This window comes from Eptatretus burgeri, chromosome 14, assembly GCF_056783735.1.
Source record: "Eptatretus burgeri isolate ZD-2024b chromosome 14, Ebu_testis_v1, whole genome shotgun sequence".
Taxonomy (NCBI): domain Eukaryota; kingdom Metazoa; phylum Chordata; class Myxini; order Myxiniformes; family Myxinidae; genus Eptatretus; species Eptatretus burgeri.
The window spans coordinates 66,990,729-67,008,179 of NC_140974.1; the positions used below are offsets into that span (position 1 = coordinate 66,990,729).

At 44.0% G+C, this 17,451-nt stretch overlaps 1 protein-coding gene across 1 annotated transcript in view; it reads left to right on the plus strand.

Annotated features, from left to right (window-relative positions):
- Positions 1 to 306: 306 nt before the first annotated feature.
- Positions 307 to 17,451, plus strand: part of CTR9 (CTR9 component of Paf1/RNA polymerase II complex) — a 111,428-nt gene continuing 94,283 nt past the window's right edge. Inside the window, exons 1-4 of the mRNA XM_085855368.1 lie at positions 307 to 461; positions 6,028 to 6,126; positions 11,068 to 11,307; positions 15,916 to 16,033. Of these exons, the coding sequence (XP_085711494.1) occupies positions 417 to 461; positions 6,028 to 6,126; positions 11,068 to 11,307; positions 15,916 to 16,033 (502 nt within the window). The 5' untranslated portion in view covers positions 307 to 416. The remainder of the gene's footprint in view (positions 462 to 6,027; positions 6,127 to 11,067; positions 11,308 to 15,915; positions 16,034 to 17,451) is intronic.

Genomic DNA, 17,451 nt, shown 5'->3' on the forward strand with positions numbered 1-17,451 from the left:
TATACATCGATTTGGAGGATTGACGGTTTCCATATTATGAGATGGGCGGTGTATAAGTTCGAATTCTCCAGGTTTACTTTTACGCACATATAATAAAAAATTTTTTTTTTTGATATTTTCATCAAATGAGACCAATAAGCATCGTGAAATAAAACGAAATGTATTTTTCAAACGTAAGACAGTTACAAGCGCTGATTTAATAATAATAAACTAATTTTCCCACTTTTCGTTACGATCACGGTGACGTAAAAAACGCGCGCGCGGTGACGTAGAAACGGGTGCGCGGTGACGTGAAACGGCGCGCGGTGACGTAGAACGGATGCGCGGTGACGTAGTAACGAGTGCGCGGTGACGTAGAAGGGTGCGCGGCGGTTCCTGCGCCGAAGGAGCGAGCCGCCGTGGAGCCAGGCGGGAAGATGTCGCGCGGCTCGATCGAGATCCCTTTGCGAGACACAGACGAGGTACGTACACGTGACACGTGGGTTAGTCGGTCGAAGTGGTGTGTGTAATGAGAGGAATATTCAGGGAATTAAAGAAACGAGCACAAAGACGGTAAAAAAAATCTGAGGGTGATCACAGTTTGCCACTCGTGCTGAGGTAACGACTCGAGAGTCAACACGAAGTGGATCGGGAGCTTCACGCTGATTGGCCGAGCGATTGTGAAGCGGACTGGGCACATCCACGTTGTGACCCTCAGGAAACGGCGACAAGAGAAGTTACACAAACCTTATTGTGGGAGGTCAGGGGCTTCAAACCCTGGGGCCGAATCTTACCGAAGATATTAAATAATGGGTTCGTGCTGCTTCCTTATTGGTTATTGGTTCGGGGGTGCGGCTGTGCCGCTGATGCAGTGCCCCCATTAGCAGTACACTGGTGCTCGTTTCGTCGACCTCGGAAGGATGACTGGCTGAGTCGACCCCGTCTGGTGTTAATTCAGCGGACGACGGGGCTCGAACTCAGGACCCAAGGATCCCAAGCAACCACCCTAACCGCTACGCCAACACCACGTTTAACCATGACGTGACGTCGACCAATCTGCTTTTGGTCAACTCTCCATACCCGACTGTAACAACCAACCTCCTTGTAAGTGTCGTGACGCCGGAGAACAATTCCACCATTCGCTGAATATGTCCATGAATAATATGAATTCGGACTCACGTCCATGTACATGCATGTGCGCACACAAAATGATCATCTTCGTGATCGGGTGGAGGAGCCTTTTGAAGATTAACAACAGGAACAAGAACAACAGGAAAAACAACAACAAAAGGAACAGGAGGAACAACAACAACTTACTGGGACCCCTGTCGGTGACTTGTAATACCGACGGCTTCCACCAGGTTGCGCAATACGATGCACATTTACCGGGGAAGAATTGGGGTCTTCACCCCCACGCAGAACCCCAGAACGATGAGTGTTCTTATCACCCAAAACCTTTCTCGCACACCCCCCCTCCCAACCCCCTCCCGCCCGCCCCGATTTCAACCACCAAACATTCAACTCATTCCATCTAATCTAGTGGTTCAGGGGTGCATCGAAATCAAACGGACGAACACTTCTTGATTGTAGATGGTATGATGAACAAAATGTGTGTTCACAATCAGAAAGGAAAATACCTCGAATTTTCTCATTGTTGTCGCAGTTTTGTTCTCGGCAAAGGTGATAACTATTTTCTGAGCCCGTTGGATATTTTTCGATAACTATTCAATCGACGGATTCGACGGCAATCGTACTAAAATTTAGAAGCGGGGTATGACTAATTAGGCAGGATGGCGGAGTAATGCCCTCTCCGAAACTTTAGTACCTAACTCGTAATACCCGCTCCCAAGAAGTACGCAAACTCGCCTCCAAGCTGCCCAGCCTGGGTTGGAATCCCAACCCAGCTACAAACCGTCATCCCGGTTTCACAGGCAGGGTGATTCATCAATGCGTTTGCGCCGTCCCTCGGATGGACGTTAAAACGGGCGTCTTGTCAGCGAGCATCAGTTGGTGGACATTCAAGATCTCTCGGAGTCCTTCCCGAAGAATAGGTGAGCTCTCGCCGGCACCATGAGCAAGTTACAAATTCCTGCTTTGACTACTATTGCATAGGCAATGGCAAACCACCCTGTATAACCCTTACCGAGAAACTACTTCGGCAACACCGACACTTTGTGAAAGAGTACGGCACGTCAGAATCCGAATTACGAGTTAATCAAACGTGACGGCTGCAATGCTGAAGATGGTGACTGACGGATGAGGCGGTGAGCGAAGAGATGAGGAGAGAAAGACGAGATAGACTAAGAGATAGAGAAGAAATATTAACTCGCTCACAGGTTTGTTTCCAAGTATTTTCAATTTCTTTAAAAAGCTTGGTGAGCTGTTTCATGACTATAATACTTATCTGGCACGCTTGATACACGTCCGGGCCGCCCCGATGGACCTCGGTACGAGGGTTTTCTGCGCATGTGTGCCGAGCAATATGGGGGCAGATTCCATCATTTCAGAAGTCGCGTATTGAAGAGCAAACAAACTGCGATAGGGCTCGGATAAGAAGAGGCTCGGACTGTGGAAGGGGGAGATTTACATTCTTCCAATGAGGAATACCATTTTCAGGTGATGACAGCCATTCACAAACACTTTGCTCCAGACCGTTTGGGAATACTTGGCAAATGATTCTTTGCAAAATTTCTCGGATGGGTAGGAGCGGTCGACTTTCATACATGACGGGCACGTTCTCCTCGGTATAACCAATTCCTGCGGTTGCTTCTATTGCAGGTCTCGAGATTGCACACATTAATTTCAGCCGTTGCAGCCAATCCAGTTTGGATCGAGATTGGTGACTGCGAGGGTTATCAGCAATCTCGGCAAGAAGAGGAAGAAGCTTCAGCTGTATTGTGGGAAACGGGGTTGGCCTATTAAATTGAGCTGTGTTAGTTGGTGGTGCAGGTTTCGAGGGAATGTGAATGACTTAAAAGAGTGACCTTCGGACGACGAATGTTAAATTGATATCGGGGATAACTACAACCATTTCCTTGGATTTGTAAAATTGGTCTGGTGTCATTTGCATGTATTGAGCTGCAATAACGGCATGGCACTCCAAGCTTGACTAACCAAGTCCTTCCTTTTCTCCACCGACCTCATCTCAGATCATCAGTTCGGATTAAGACCAGGTCACTCCACATTGGACATGCTGCTTCGACTCTCCCAACAATGGATGGAGGCCCTCGACATCAGACCGTCTCACTGGACAAATGTCACGCTTTTGATAATATAGTCTGACATCCTGCCTTACTCTCCAAACTCTCTGCCGATGTTATCCAAGGCCAACTCCACTCTTGGTGACTGACCTCCTCTACTCTCGGAGCCAATGTGTGGCTCTTAACAGAATATTTTTTTTTAATCTCCTTTCACTGTCAAGGTTGGAGTGTTCTGGGCCCAGTCCTATTCTGATTCCTAATCTTCAACAATCTTTCTGAATCTCTGGAAAAATCCTCTTTATCTCTTTGCTGATGACTCCACCCACTGCTCAAGCATGCTTCATCCTTAACACAGACAGGCTTCAGCCTCTTCCCTCTGTTTAGACCCTTGATGGAATCTCAAGCTGGTCAAACACTTGGAATATGTGTTTCAATCCTGACAAATCTCGCACTCACTATCTCTCCCCGAAGGGACCGTCTGGCGAACCATCCTATCTACTTCCTTAACAATCCTCTTGAAGAAGTTCAGTCACTCAAAACGTTGGGCCTCACTGTCAGCCATGAACTTTCATGGGCAAACCACACTTCTAAGTTGGTTTACAAAGTCATTCGCCATCCGAGCATCATCTGTTGTGCAAAGTCCTTCTTTGACACACCTGAACTGTTATCCACTACAAGACCTTCATCCACAGCTTGATGGAGTACTGCTCCCCCCCTTTGGGCTGGTGCCCTTGGCTCACACCTTTCTCAGCTTGATGCCGTGGAAACCATGGCCTTCAAGGTTATTGGAATCTCCCGCGATGAAGGCCTCCTGACACTTTCCCTAAAGGTCTATGGGCCTTGCACTTTCCAATCACAGAAAGGTCGGTGGTCTCTTTGTCTTCTACCGCATTCTTTCTGGCCTTGCATCTTCTGCCCTTTCCATGCTCTGTCCCTCCCAGGTTTCTGCGGTGCACACATGGTCCACCATCAACCCCCTTGAACTGAAACTCCCAAAATCCAGGTTCATTCCTCACCTCCCCTCATTTGTTACTCTTTACTCTTGCTTGTGGAACAAACTCCTTCGGTCTGTTCAATCTCATTCTTCCCTCCAAGGCTTCCAGACAGCTGTTCACCACAATCTCAGGTCATCTCCCATCCATCCCCATGATATTTTTCAATCCTCATTGAGCCTCATCAAGCCGACATCTTTTTCAGGTTTCCGGGTTTCCCTCAATTCCCTCACCTTCCTCCTTTGTTATTTTTTTTCGTTCCTTTCTGCTTCTTCCCAAGTTTTCCCTTCCACTTCGATGATTGAGAGTTTATACCTGTATCCAGCTTGTTCACCCCCTGTGTCCCCCCTCCCTATTGTTCTAATTCTTCCTCAATGTCTACCTCAATGTTGTCCATCTGATGCTGTTGGTGTGTTTTTCCTAACCCCCCCTCTTTCCTATGATATTTTCGTTCTGTTATGGTGTGGTCCATTTTGCGTTCTAGTTCTTCAACCATCATCAGCAGTGTATACCGAGAAATAATAAGCGTCAGTGAGGTTCATGGAAGGGCGAGATGATTAAGGATGGAGGGCCATTGTATTGACAGTGGTGTGGAAAAGGCAGACACAGAACACAGTCCACAGGTTGCCAGTGAAGGTGTAGTGCAGGACTGAGATGAATAATGTGAGTTAGAGTGGTTAGTAAAGCATGAGTCACATTTGCTCTTCGGCTAGGATACGGCGGCCGTACCCCCCCTGAATTGACAGAAACGTGCGGTGGCCGCAGAGTTTCTGAGGTGGCCTCAGGGTGGCCCTACGCCGTTTGGCTATCTTTTACAGGCCGTAGGGGTCTCCGTGGAATTAAAGCACGGAGTTATAACTTTTTTTTCATTTCTAGGTTGGCCGTAGCCATGACGTAGATGTGTTCCACGTCGACCGTACATAGGGCGTACGGTGGGCTTGCGTTATTCGTGCGTTTTCCGTAGGTTCTTATCAATGAAAAATGAATTTTGCCAACCCCCAAAAAATTGCGGCGGCCGCACTATTTCCACGTTCGCCTTAGGGCCCCTCTGCGGTCGCCTTGTGGGCACCTTGAGGCTACCTTGCGTCTACCTTGAAAATTCTATGGCCGCCGCAGGGACGCCCTAAGGTCACCGTGCGACATCAAATCAAAGACCGTACGGCACCCCCACGCTTTCGGTCTCCACAATTTCTAAATACCCCGTGCGGCTACCCAAAAAATAAAAACATATGTGACTGCTACATTGTGTGACCGTGGAAATACTGCGGCCGCCCTACAATTGCTAGTGGCCATAGATTTTTTTTTAAACCCTACGGCCGCTGAGCCAAATGTGACTGAAGCATAAAGCTCAGGGGTTATGACGGAAGATCACGTAAGATGGTGGTGTTATGCGAAGAGAAACTGGGAGATGTGAACACAATCAGACTGATGTGAGGTTGTTATTCCACGGATATGAAATTAAATCGAGAGCAATATAATAAACACATCCAATATTTTACCGTTTGAGATGTGCCATTTTTGTTTCTTTTTAAAAATCCTTTCTCACGTACTTGTGGTTGGATTCATTTTGGATTTGCATACGTCGTAATCGACGTGCTCAACAATGGTCACATGAATAAAATGCACACGAGTGGTGTTTTTGTATAATTTGCATCTCTCTCTGTTCAGATGTTGAATGGTAGTGTTTTTTTATTTCACCCAGTTCCTTTGAAAATGATGTTTGGAGAACAAAAACGAAAGCCTCTATCTGCTTTCTTAGTTCATGGAGAACCTGAGCACACTCAGACACTCGGTCTATGAGGACCTTTGAAAGGTGGATTTGAGCGACAGCATCAGCCAGATGTCTTTGTGTGCAGGTAATTGAGTTGGATTTTGACCAGCTGCCTGAAGGTGATGAAGTCATCAGTATCCTCAAGCAGGAACACACACAGCTGCACATATGGATCGCTTTGGCGGTGAGCATTTTTATGTGTGTGCGTGCGTTTGCGTGTCGTCGGTTGTCATCTCCATTTGCGGGTTCAAGGAGATGGAACGAAGTCCTCCCAAGACTCAAAGTATCCACCTTCGCTTCGGTGCGGGATCACAGTTCTTGGAGCAAGCTGTTCAGCTTTGTTGTTCTCAGAGTTTTGTTCCAAGGGTTCTTTTCAGGATAGTTACCAAACCCCGGACTGCCTCCAATTGTAGTTCGTTTGTGGCAATATTCCCTGGGATGGTTTAAAAAAAATTTATCTCAGTGAGGTTCTTCTCTATTATTAACCTCCGCCATCTTCGAAGATGGATGGAGGTTACTGTTTTCACCCCTTCCTGTTTGTTTGTTTGTTTGTTTGTTTGTGAACAGTATTACGGAAAAACTCCTCGACGGATTGAGACGAAACTTGGTGGGGGGGGGGGGTAAGTATGGTCCAAGGATCATGCCATTAAATTTTGGATTTGGTCCCCCCCCCGCCAAAAAATAAATTGTTAGAGAAAAAAAAAATTTTTTTTTGCATTTATACATTATTATTATTATTTTTTTTTTTGTATACCTTGGTCGAGGCTCGTATGAGAGCGAACACACAACTCACAGCAAGGAGGCATGAGACAAGAGGGGCGGGAGTGGAAGGGACAAAACAGTGGGGAACAGACACATTAGGTGAACTGTGGAAGGGAGAGGGATGGGGATGGGACGGGGAACATGGCGAAGAAAAGATGGACATTTCAGGGACTTTCAGGAAGGAAAGCAGGAGAAATGAAGGAAGTGGGCTTGGGTGGATTATCGGGGTAGAAAAGATCGAGGATTTGGATGGGGGAAGATAAGAGGTGGTGGTGAACAGCTGTTTTGAAAGCCTGGAGGGAAGAATGGGAAAGAATAGAGTGAGGAAGTTTATTCCAAAGGCGGGAAAAAGAGGAATGAAAGAGTGAAGATGAGCAGTGATTCGTGATTTTGGTAGTTTTTCCAGAAGGGGGTTGTTGGCGGACCTTGAGCGCCCTGTGGAAATGTGGTGGGGACAAATCGCAGAGAGAGCAGGGGGGGCAAGGCTGGAGAGGAGTCGGTAGAAGACAGAAAGACCACCGACCAACCTGCGGTGATTGAGTGAGAGGCCCAAAGACTCAGCTTCATTGCGGGAGATGCCGATGATCTTAAATGCCCTGGTTTCGACAGCGTGAAGCCGAGAAAGGTGGGAGGCAGGAGCACCAGCCCAGAGGGGAGAGCAGTACTCCATCAGGCTACGGACAAAAGCTTTGTAAGTGGTCAGGAGCTCAAGAGGGCCGATGAAGGACTTAGCACGACGGAGGATTCCCAGTCGGCGACTGGCTTTTGAGGCGAGGTTGGGAATGTGACTTTCCCAGGAAAGGTCATGGCAGATAGTGAGACCTAGAAGCTTGAAAGAAAAGACTTCTTCCACAGCATTGTTGAGAAAGTGGATGCCCGGGTTTTGTAAATGGTCCTTTCGAAGAGACATAGTGAGAGTGTGAGATTTGTCTGGATTGAAAGACATGTTCCACGTGTTGGACCAGTTTGTGATTTTATCCAGATCTGCAGTGAGTGAAGAAGCTGCTGCTTGCCGGTCTGAGGGATGACAGATGGTACGGCAGAGGGTGGAGTCGTCGGCAAAGAGAAATAGAGGATTTTCCAGAGAGTCCGAGAGATCATTGATGAAAACCAGAAAAAGAACAGGGCCCAGAACGCTACCTTGAGGAACTCCAGCCTGCACAGGAAGAGGGGATGAAAGAACTCCATTTAGGGCCACACGTTGACTGCGACAGGAGAGGAAGTCTGCGAGCCATGAGTGGAGATGGCCTTGAATACCATGGGAAGAGAGTTTGGTGAGTAGGGCAGGGTGCCAGACTGTGTCAAAAGCACGTGATATGTCCAGGGATACGGCTCGGATTTCCTGTCTGGCATTGAGGACCTCCATCCATTGATGGGAGAGCAGAAGCAGCATATCCAGGGTAGAGTGACCTGGTCTGAAACCAAATTGATGATTGGAAATCAAGCCATTGGAGAAGAGGAAGGATTTCATATCTGAGGTGATGATGGATTCCATCACCTTGCTGATGATTGGGAGAAGGCAGATTGGTCTGTAGTTACAGGGATCTGTTTTTGCACCTTTTTTATGCAGGGCAGTGATGTTAGCAGATTTCCAAGCAGATGGCAGATGACCCTGGGCAAATGAGAGGGTGAATAGAACAGAGAGAGGGTGAGCAAGAGCAGAAGAGCAGGCTTTGAGGACACGAGGGCTGATGCCGTCTGGACCGGTTGCAGAATCTGACTCGAGGTTTGAAAGCAAGCTCTCCACCTTGTCAGGAGAAAAGGATACAGAGTCCAGGGACAGTTGGGTGCGACTGGGAAAAGTGGGTAGAGATAGTGATGGGTTTAGGACACAAGATTTAGCTGCAAACACCGAGTTTTGACATTCAGCTTTATCACGTGTGGAATCAGCAGTGTGGCCATTTGAGGTAAGCGAGGGGATGGAGGGGGAACATACACCAGAAACAGATTTGATTAAACGCCACCAGGATTTTGAGGAGGGAGAGAGGTTTGAGAGTTCAGACTTGAGATGAGAAAGATGTTGTTTTCTGGCTCTCCTGAGGGTAGATACACACTTGTTCCGAGCTTTGTGGAAAGAACTGAGATTGCCCTCAGTTGGGTTTGCTTTCCATGAGGCAAAGGCAAGTTGTTTCAGGACAACTGCCTCGCCACAAGCTTCAGTAAACCAAGGGCGGGAGGAAGGGTAAGACAACTGAACACGAGAGGGGATAAATCTGTGCATGAGGGAGAGCAAGTTTCTTTGAAAGAATTCCCAGGATGAGTTGATGTTTGAGAAAGTAGTGATAGGAGACCAGTCTGTCAGTTTGATGGCTGCTCGGAGACCCTGCCAGTCGGCTTGAGTGAAATGCCAGACTCGACGGCGGTGAGGTGGTTCTCTGATAACAGCCAGAGAGATGTCCACTTTGACAAGGACGTGGTCAGAAGAACCAATTGGAGCGAAGGAAGAGCAGCAGATATTGTCAGGGAAATTTGTCAACATCAGATCCAGAAGAGATGGAGTACCATTGGTTGAGATCCGGGTCGGGAAGTTGACCGATTGAGTCATTCCCAATGAGTCGCAGAAAGCTTTTGCTGAGGTGCCATGACAGGTGAGAGAGGTACCCACACCTAGCCAACTGGCGTGATGACAATTGAAGTCACCACATAAGAGGAAGAGAGAGTTTGGATGAGAAGGAGATGTTTTTAGTGATTTCCAACCCTCCCCCCAAATTTTTTTACCCCCCCCCCCCTCAAAAAAAGGGGGAATTTTTTTTTGCATTTCTACATGTTTTAAGTGATTTCCAACCCCCTAAAAAAAATTGTTGGAGAAAAAAAAATTTTTGCAACTTTTTTTTCAACAAAATTTCGATTTTTTTTTTTTTACATGTTTTAAGTGATTTCCAACCCCCCCCCCAAAAAAAAAAATGGAGAAAAGAACTATAACTCAGCACTGTTGACATCATATTTAATGAATAAGATATAAGGTTCACTTGAGTGACCCAGCAGTATTGGCGTTGGAGGTTTTGCACTCTCCTGAGTGCTCCCCCTTTAGTTCCTGTTATTATTATTTTTTTTGTATACCTTGTCGAGGCTCGTATGAGAGCTAAAGCTGTTGCTCTATTCATCATTGGTGGTGCAATTTTGATGCTTTTCAGCTTCCAAGATCTCTTGATTTCATTTTGGAGAAATCTCAATGATTGCTCTTGGTTCATGTTTCCATGAGTTTTCTGGAATTGGGATTTTGAAATTTTTGCAGATTTGCCCCCAAATCTTTTTGCACACTTTGTTGTTGTGCCCTTGTGTGTAAAGTTGTTCTGATCGTTTTTTGCATCCCGAAAGCAGGTGACTAGTACTTTCTGTTTCTGTCTTGTAAAACCTACACTCGTCCGTCTGGCTCAGCCCCGCAATCTTTTTTAAATCCATTGGTGTGGCATCCTTCATCTTGGGTATTTGTTATGATTCGTTCTCCATCCCAGTTGAACCGACCTCTTCTTAAGCATTTCAATGAGCCTTCTTTGTCGATCCCAACTCGGTTAAATTATTTTTTTGTATTGTCCTGCTCTTTTGTTAGTCTCCCAGTTGTTGGTGTATGTTTGTTGATATTTATTTTGTCTTTTTGCAATCGTTGGGGTTGTATCTGGTGCTGTTTTATTTTCCTGTGCAACATCTTCTGTTAGCTCCTGTTTTTGGAAATTCTTTACAAGGTGAGTTAGGGATACTTTTTCAGGTTTGTTGACAAATTGCATCCGATGTTCAGCTAGTCCTACACTCGTTGCTCTGTGCACCTGGTTGAGTCCCATCAGGCCACTCCCTCCCTCTCGTCTTGGCAGGTACATTATTGGGATGCACTGGTGTTTGTGGAACATCTTGTGAATGGCGATGAGTTTTCTTGTTTTGATGTCTGACTTGTTGATTTCTGATTGGGGCCAGTTTATTACTCCACAGCTGTATTGGAAGACTCGTACTGCGAGTTGGTTTGTGGCTTTGATTTTGTTTCTTAGGGAGAGGTGCATTTTTAGGATCAGCTTTGTTCTACTTGGGTATTCTTTGGCGATTGTTTTGTGCATTTGCTTGTGACATATTTGGTGGCCCTCTTCTACTCTGAGATATTTGCTTCATTTTCGAAATGCTGTATTGTTGTTTCAAGGTGTGTTCGTGTGTGTGATGCACAATAATGATCTGGCTTTGTGAAAAATGTCCATAGAATCTTTGTAGCTCAATCCAATTAACATCCAAGTGCACTTGAAACTGTTCTGTGACGTGTCTCTGCAGCTTCACTTTTGCTGTTATCATAAATTTCATCTTGCCATCCTTCAACCCATATACGCCTCTTATACTCTACTCTTGTTCTGAGGTCTCATTTGTCATTTTCCCTCCACTTCAGTTGGAGTATTACCGACAAGGTAAGGAAGAGGACTTTGTGAAGCTGCTTGAGGCGGCAAGGGTGGATGGTACATTGGACTACCGTGACCATGACAAAGACCAGATGTCGTGTCTGGATGCTCTCGCCGCGTATTACGTGCGACGTGCACGGCGACTTCGTGGTGCAGATGGAAAAAAAGAGCTCCTCACACAGGCGACACTTCTCTATACTATGGCTGATAAAGTCATCATGTACGACCAGGTACGTCCGGGAATGCAAACGTATTAGGAATCTTATCTGGAACTCGTAATCCATTCTTAGAGGTTCTTTGGTTGGACCTGAACATGACAGTTACAGACTTGCTTCTAATTGGTAGATTTCTGTTGATTTCTCTAAAAAATAGCTTGATATGCCAGTTGTACCCCCTCCCTACCCCTCCTTCACTTCTGCATCCCATTCCTCACCCACAATCCTTCGTGCTATGTCAATATTTGGATGTTTTAGGAGGCTGATTTTAAAGCAAGGGTCAATAAATAAAAAAACAACTGTTTTCCTTTACAATTAATATTTCTTTCAATTTTTATTTTGTCATTTTTTTCCCCTCAATTTATAAATATTTACTTGTTATGCGTCTGCAGCTGAAGGCGTTAGAGGCATTAAGATTTTGGGTTATCCGTCCAGCCGTGTGTCCGGTTGTCCGCATGTGTATTGCAGATGTTTTCCAATTTTCCAATTTTCCAATTGCAAACTCGGCCTTCCAATATTTTGATTGATTTTTGAATACGACCCAGATTATGACCTGGACGGGTATTATCCGGCAATTGCAGTTCACTATCCGAGTTGTACACTTCATCTCGCATACAGATTATTGTCCAATGCTGTCTATCTACCTTTCACCCAAGATTTGACCCATTTCCAATGCAAAAAGAACTCAAACAATTTGTAGATTCACTCAAAATAAAATGATATGGATGTCCAGCATCGCTCAAAGCAGGATGAAACTAGAAGGGCACTCGGTGGAGCGCGTACCACAGATAACTAAAAAAAAATAAATTCCCAAAGTGATTTTTTTCATGGTAGGAAGTGGTTATTTTGTTATTTTTTTACGTCACCGGAAGTGATTTTCAAACTTTTCCCGGAAGTGATTTTTTTTTCATGGTAGGAAGTGGTTATTTTGCTTTTTTACATCACCGGAAGTGATTTTTTTTTCATTGTAGGAAGTGGTTATTTTGTTTTTTTTACATCACCGGAAGTGATTTTCCAACTTTTCCTAAAGTGATTTTTTTTTTCATGGTAGAAAGTGGTTATTTTTTTTTTTTTACATCACCGGAAGTGATTTTTCAAACTATCCCGGAAGTGATTTTTTTTTTCTTTTATTCATGACCGAAAGTGAGTATTTATTTATTTCTCAAAGTGATTTTTTTTTTTTTAATATACCCGAATTATTATTTTTTCATGACAGGAAAAGTGGTTATTTTGTTTTTTACATGACCGGAAGTGATTTTTAAACTTTTTCCGGAAGTTATTTGTTTCTTTTATTCATGACCGAAAGTAATTACTTGTTTGTTTATTTATTTATTTCCCAGTGATAAAAAAAATTTGTCATGTTTTCTTATTTTATTCATGATTGAAAGTGATTATTTGTTTATTTATTTATTTCCCAAAGTGATTAAAAATATATTTCTGAAAGTGATTTTTTTTCATGACAGGAAGTGGTTATTTGTTTTTTAGATTAAAGGAAGTGATTTTAAATCTTTTTCTGGAAGTTATTTGTTTTTTCATTTATTCATGACCGGAATTGATTATTTTTTATTTCTGTAAAATTTCCCAAAGTGTATTTTTTTCCAGTAGAACATATCGGGTCCAATAACTTTTATGAAATATCATGCGATATATCAGTTTTGGTCCCATCTCTCGATGGCGAAGAATCACTTAAAAAATGAAAAAAATTCTCGTATCCAGATCTGGATTCGGATCTTCACCAAAATCGAATCAATTTGTCCTTGTCATGCATGCAACCTGTCCACCAATATTCGTCTGAATCCGTCCACAACTTTTTGAGATGTTGTGTTGTATATCAGTTTCGCCAGTTCTCTCGATGGTGAAGAATCACTTAAATAATTCCAGTATCCTGATCCGGATGTTCACCAAAATATTGTCAATTCGTCCTTGTCACACACCCAACTTCCCCACCAAAATTCATCTGAATCCCTCCGCAACTTTTTAAGATATCCTGCACACAAACAAACAAAAACGGCCAAACAGACAGACAGGGGTGAAAACATCACCTCTTTCACCTTTGGTGATGGAGGCAATGAAACTATCTGGTGAGCTCTGTTGTAGTTTTATTGAATCACACACAAATATGTAAGCTGGAAAAATCACATAAATTGACCAGTTTGTGTCGATGCGATTCTTAAACCTAATTACATCGACTCGTGCTCCCTCTCAATGCTGTGCTGAGCGATGTCTTCCCTGCAGAGACCTCAAAACAGAGAGGTTGCAGTTGATTAGGGGACGGCAATGTTATGGAAACTGTTCGATCTTGTTCTCTGCACGTCTCTCTCTATCTATCTATCTATCTATATCTATCTTTATTGATTTTATGACCAGCAACATCCTGTTTTTCGCATTCTGGATGAAAGTAGTTCAAACGTATAATGTCCAATAGCATCATTGTTGCCGTCTTGTGATCGCGCAGGACCAAAACCCTCACTGCATATGATCCCTGCAATCAGACAAGCCTGCGTGGCCAATTATTTATTTATTCGTATGCAGCCGATGGCTGCTTGGCTGCATCATTTTCTGGGGGTGTGGCTGTGCCGCTGATGAGATGCCCCTGTTACCAGTAAGTCGGTACTCATTTTTCTGACATTGGAAGGCTGTCAACCCACTTGGTGTTAATTCAATGGTTGACAGGGGCTTGCACTCAAGACCTGAAGATTTTAAGCGAGCCACCTTAACCGTTGAGCAAATACCAGGCTACGGCCAATCATGAGTTATGTTCCTGCCAGGAGGTTTTTCTTTTCCCTCTTTGATGCTCCAGACCAGAAAATAATTTGGAATCTAATTAAACGCATATGGTCAACACATAAATCTCGAGTTGGCAGTTGCACGCTTTGCACATCGGTAATCTTGGAGCCATGCCTGATGACTCTTCACATCTGTGGACCGTTATTCCGAGGGTTGGTATGAAAGTAATGCCTCTTGTTTTATTTCTCATTAAATGTAATTACAATCACAATGAAAATTGCAAGGAATACATATGCATATGTTGCAAATTTAAAGTTATTTTTCCACAATATATTCTCCGTCAAATGCAATGCACTTTAATGAGCTAATCAATCTGGCTCTTGTTTTCCGGTGTCGCTGCCATTGCAGGCCGACCACTTCATGGCTTGCCATCGATATCGGTTTCCTCACTCTTGAAAACGCTTTGCCGCTGGTAGTCGTAGAGTCGCCGTATGGTAGTCGCCGGATACATTCTTTAAACGCCTATGAATATCCAATGGAGGTACCTCTTCCCAGGGAAAAATTAAATAACTGCTCTCTGCTTTTGTCGGCATTTCTCCTGGGACAGCCATTTTGGAAGTGTGGTGTCATGTTGTTACGTGACTCATCACAGTGCCGCTCAAATTAAAATTTGTGTGAGAGGCAAACCTTTCATTGTAACTTCACGTAGCTTTCCTGCGACGCTTTGAATTTTTTTTATGTTTGGAAGGTCGAAAGTTATTGCAATCCATCGGATTTGATTGTAACTACTAGAAGCACCCGCTCCCTAGGGGAGCCGTCAAGGGGGTATGTTATTATATTTATGCCGATTTTACTCCAAGAAGTCCCAGGATTACCCACCCAAAAAATGGTTGCGATCGGTTCAGCCGCTTTTGCGGTACCTGGGAACAGACAGATGGACGGATGGTGAATTATAGTAAGATAATGATAAACCTGTAAATTTTTTTTTAAACCAGTCTTCAAAACTGGTTGAAGAAACGATGCGCTGCTCCGGCGCATGCTCCCATACCTGACCTGACCTTCAAAAGGTGTTGGTCTCCATTTTTCATTGACATTTTGCTTCCACTTACCTGCTCGCTTTATTAGAATTCGTTCCGAAGGAGTTGCGGAGACTATTGCAACGTGCGTGCGTGTGTGCGTGCGTGCGTGCGTGCGTGCGCGCGTCTGTCTACGTCCCATATATTTTAGCTTCAAACAGTTTCTCTACAACCGCCTGTCCGATTGATGCGGAACTTTAAACATAGGAGCAACTCCCCAAGGTGGATATTTTATTGATAACTCTGACACAGGTCACATTATATGACACCCATATTGTATTGAAGGAAAAAAAATTGCACATCTTCTTCTCCAAAACTGCTCAATGAAAAAAAAAATTGAAACTTGGCTTACGTTGTCAACTCCCTATGGGGTATACAGGGTGACAATGATAAGGATGACGTCTTCGGTGAAGTGGTATTTCAGTCGTAATTGGTTGAATCCAAATCCTTATCCAATAAAACTTAATATATCTGATCTACGACCCGATGCGAGTGAATAATTAAATTTATGACGTCATCGGTCACTAGCGGCCATATTGGATTGAAAATAGAATATTCATCTTCATCGACATAATTTACCCATAATGTGCACAACAGGGGTTGTTAAATGCCTTAATAATCAATAAAGATATGGATAATGACATTGTATGTGACATAATAGAATGCATGGATGATACGTGTATTTGGTCCATAATAGTCGTGTATTCAGTTAATGATGGTATTTTTGTTCGGAATGAGCATGCGAGGTGAGACTATGTGCTCTACCGAGTACCTTTCTAGTTTTATTTTTTGCTTTCTCACCATCCTTTGCCCATTCTAGAACCACCTTCTTGGCAGGGCCTGTTACTGCTTACTGGAGGGAGAGAAAATGGAGCAGGCGGATGCACAGTTCAACTTTGTTCTTAACCAGGCACCCTCCAACATTCCAGCATTGCTTGGTACTTCGACTTAGCTGTTGGGAAATGTGATCGATTGTTTTTCTGTCGATTTAAAATTAAAAAAGAAGTCTGTGTCAGTGTTAAACTGCAGTGTTGCTTTCAACAACGTACGTCGTACAGTGTAAGTCGCTTTGTAACTTTTGAAAGCTGTTTATACAGGGTGTTTCAAAAGAAACGGTGTAGCAGGAATCCAACACCTTTGGTGCAAAATGATAACTCTTTCAGGGAAAGGTATTTATTGTCAAATACAACAAAGACATATCAAAGGGAACAGAAGATTTGATTTTGAAAATCCTGGACAGTTGCAGCAAATTCCTAGCAGTTCGTTTTGTTGGGAAAGTTGGATGCGTCTACGCATGTTTTGAAACGCTCGCGGTTTTTAAACCTGGATGCCTTGGAGAGCCTCTGAAATGTTCACCTTCAGCTCTTCTATCGTGCAGGGATTGTTTGCATCGATCGTGTTTTTGAGAATTACCCACAGATACAAGTCCGGAGGGGTAAAGTTGGGAGAATGAGGCGGCCATAAACCATGAGAAATGATGTGATCTTCAAAGACCGTACTGATTCCGTGCATGCTTGTAAGTGTGCTGAGTGTGCAGTTGCACCGTCTTGATGGAACAATCCATCTTGTTTCTCCTCTTCAGTGAGTTCATTGAAAATCTGCTAGAGAATATCATTTAATATTCAGGAAACATGAAACACAAGTATTTCCTTCAGTGCACTCTGTTACTTTTGAAACACCATGGACAAGGAAATTGGACACTGGGAGGAGACAATCCGGTCATCGTGATTGCACTTTATCAAAAACAACAACAGGAATTTTTGAGGCCATTTTCCCCACTGGAGTGGGGGTTAGTCTTGCGGGCCCCATGACGATCTACTCCACTTTGCACTATTTTCTGCATTTCCCCTAATTAACCCCCTTACCCGCATTTCTTCTTCCACCACCTTTAGCCAAGTCTTTCTTGGTCTTCCCTGTCTTCTACTTCCTTCTACATTCATTTCCATCACTCTTCTTACCCAGTCACTTTCATCCTTCCTCAACACATGACCCAACCATCTCAACCTGTTTCTCTTCACAACCTCCATCACAGACTCTATTCCCATCATCTTCCGCAATTCATCATTTGTCTTCCTCTCTCTCAACGATACTCCACACATCCACCGAACCATTCGCATTTCTACCCTTTCTGGCCTTCGTTGCTCTTCTACGTTAATAACCCATGTCTCGCTCCCATAAATCAACACCACATTTAATTATATCCATTAGTTTATACTTCAGTCAATAAATGTGATTTCCATTGCAAGGAGCTTCATCACAGAAGGAGGCCACAAAGCCCATAAAGGCCATGCAATGGCTGCCAACCTCTGGTTGGTTGTCAGTGATTATGCAGTATGTTTCATTTTTAATCTTTGGT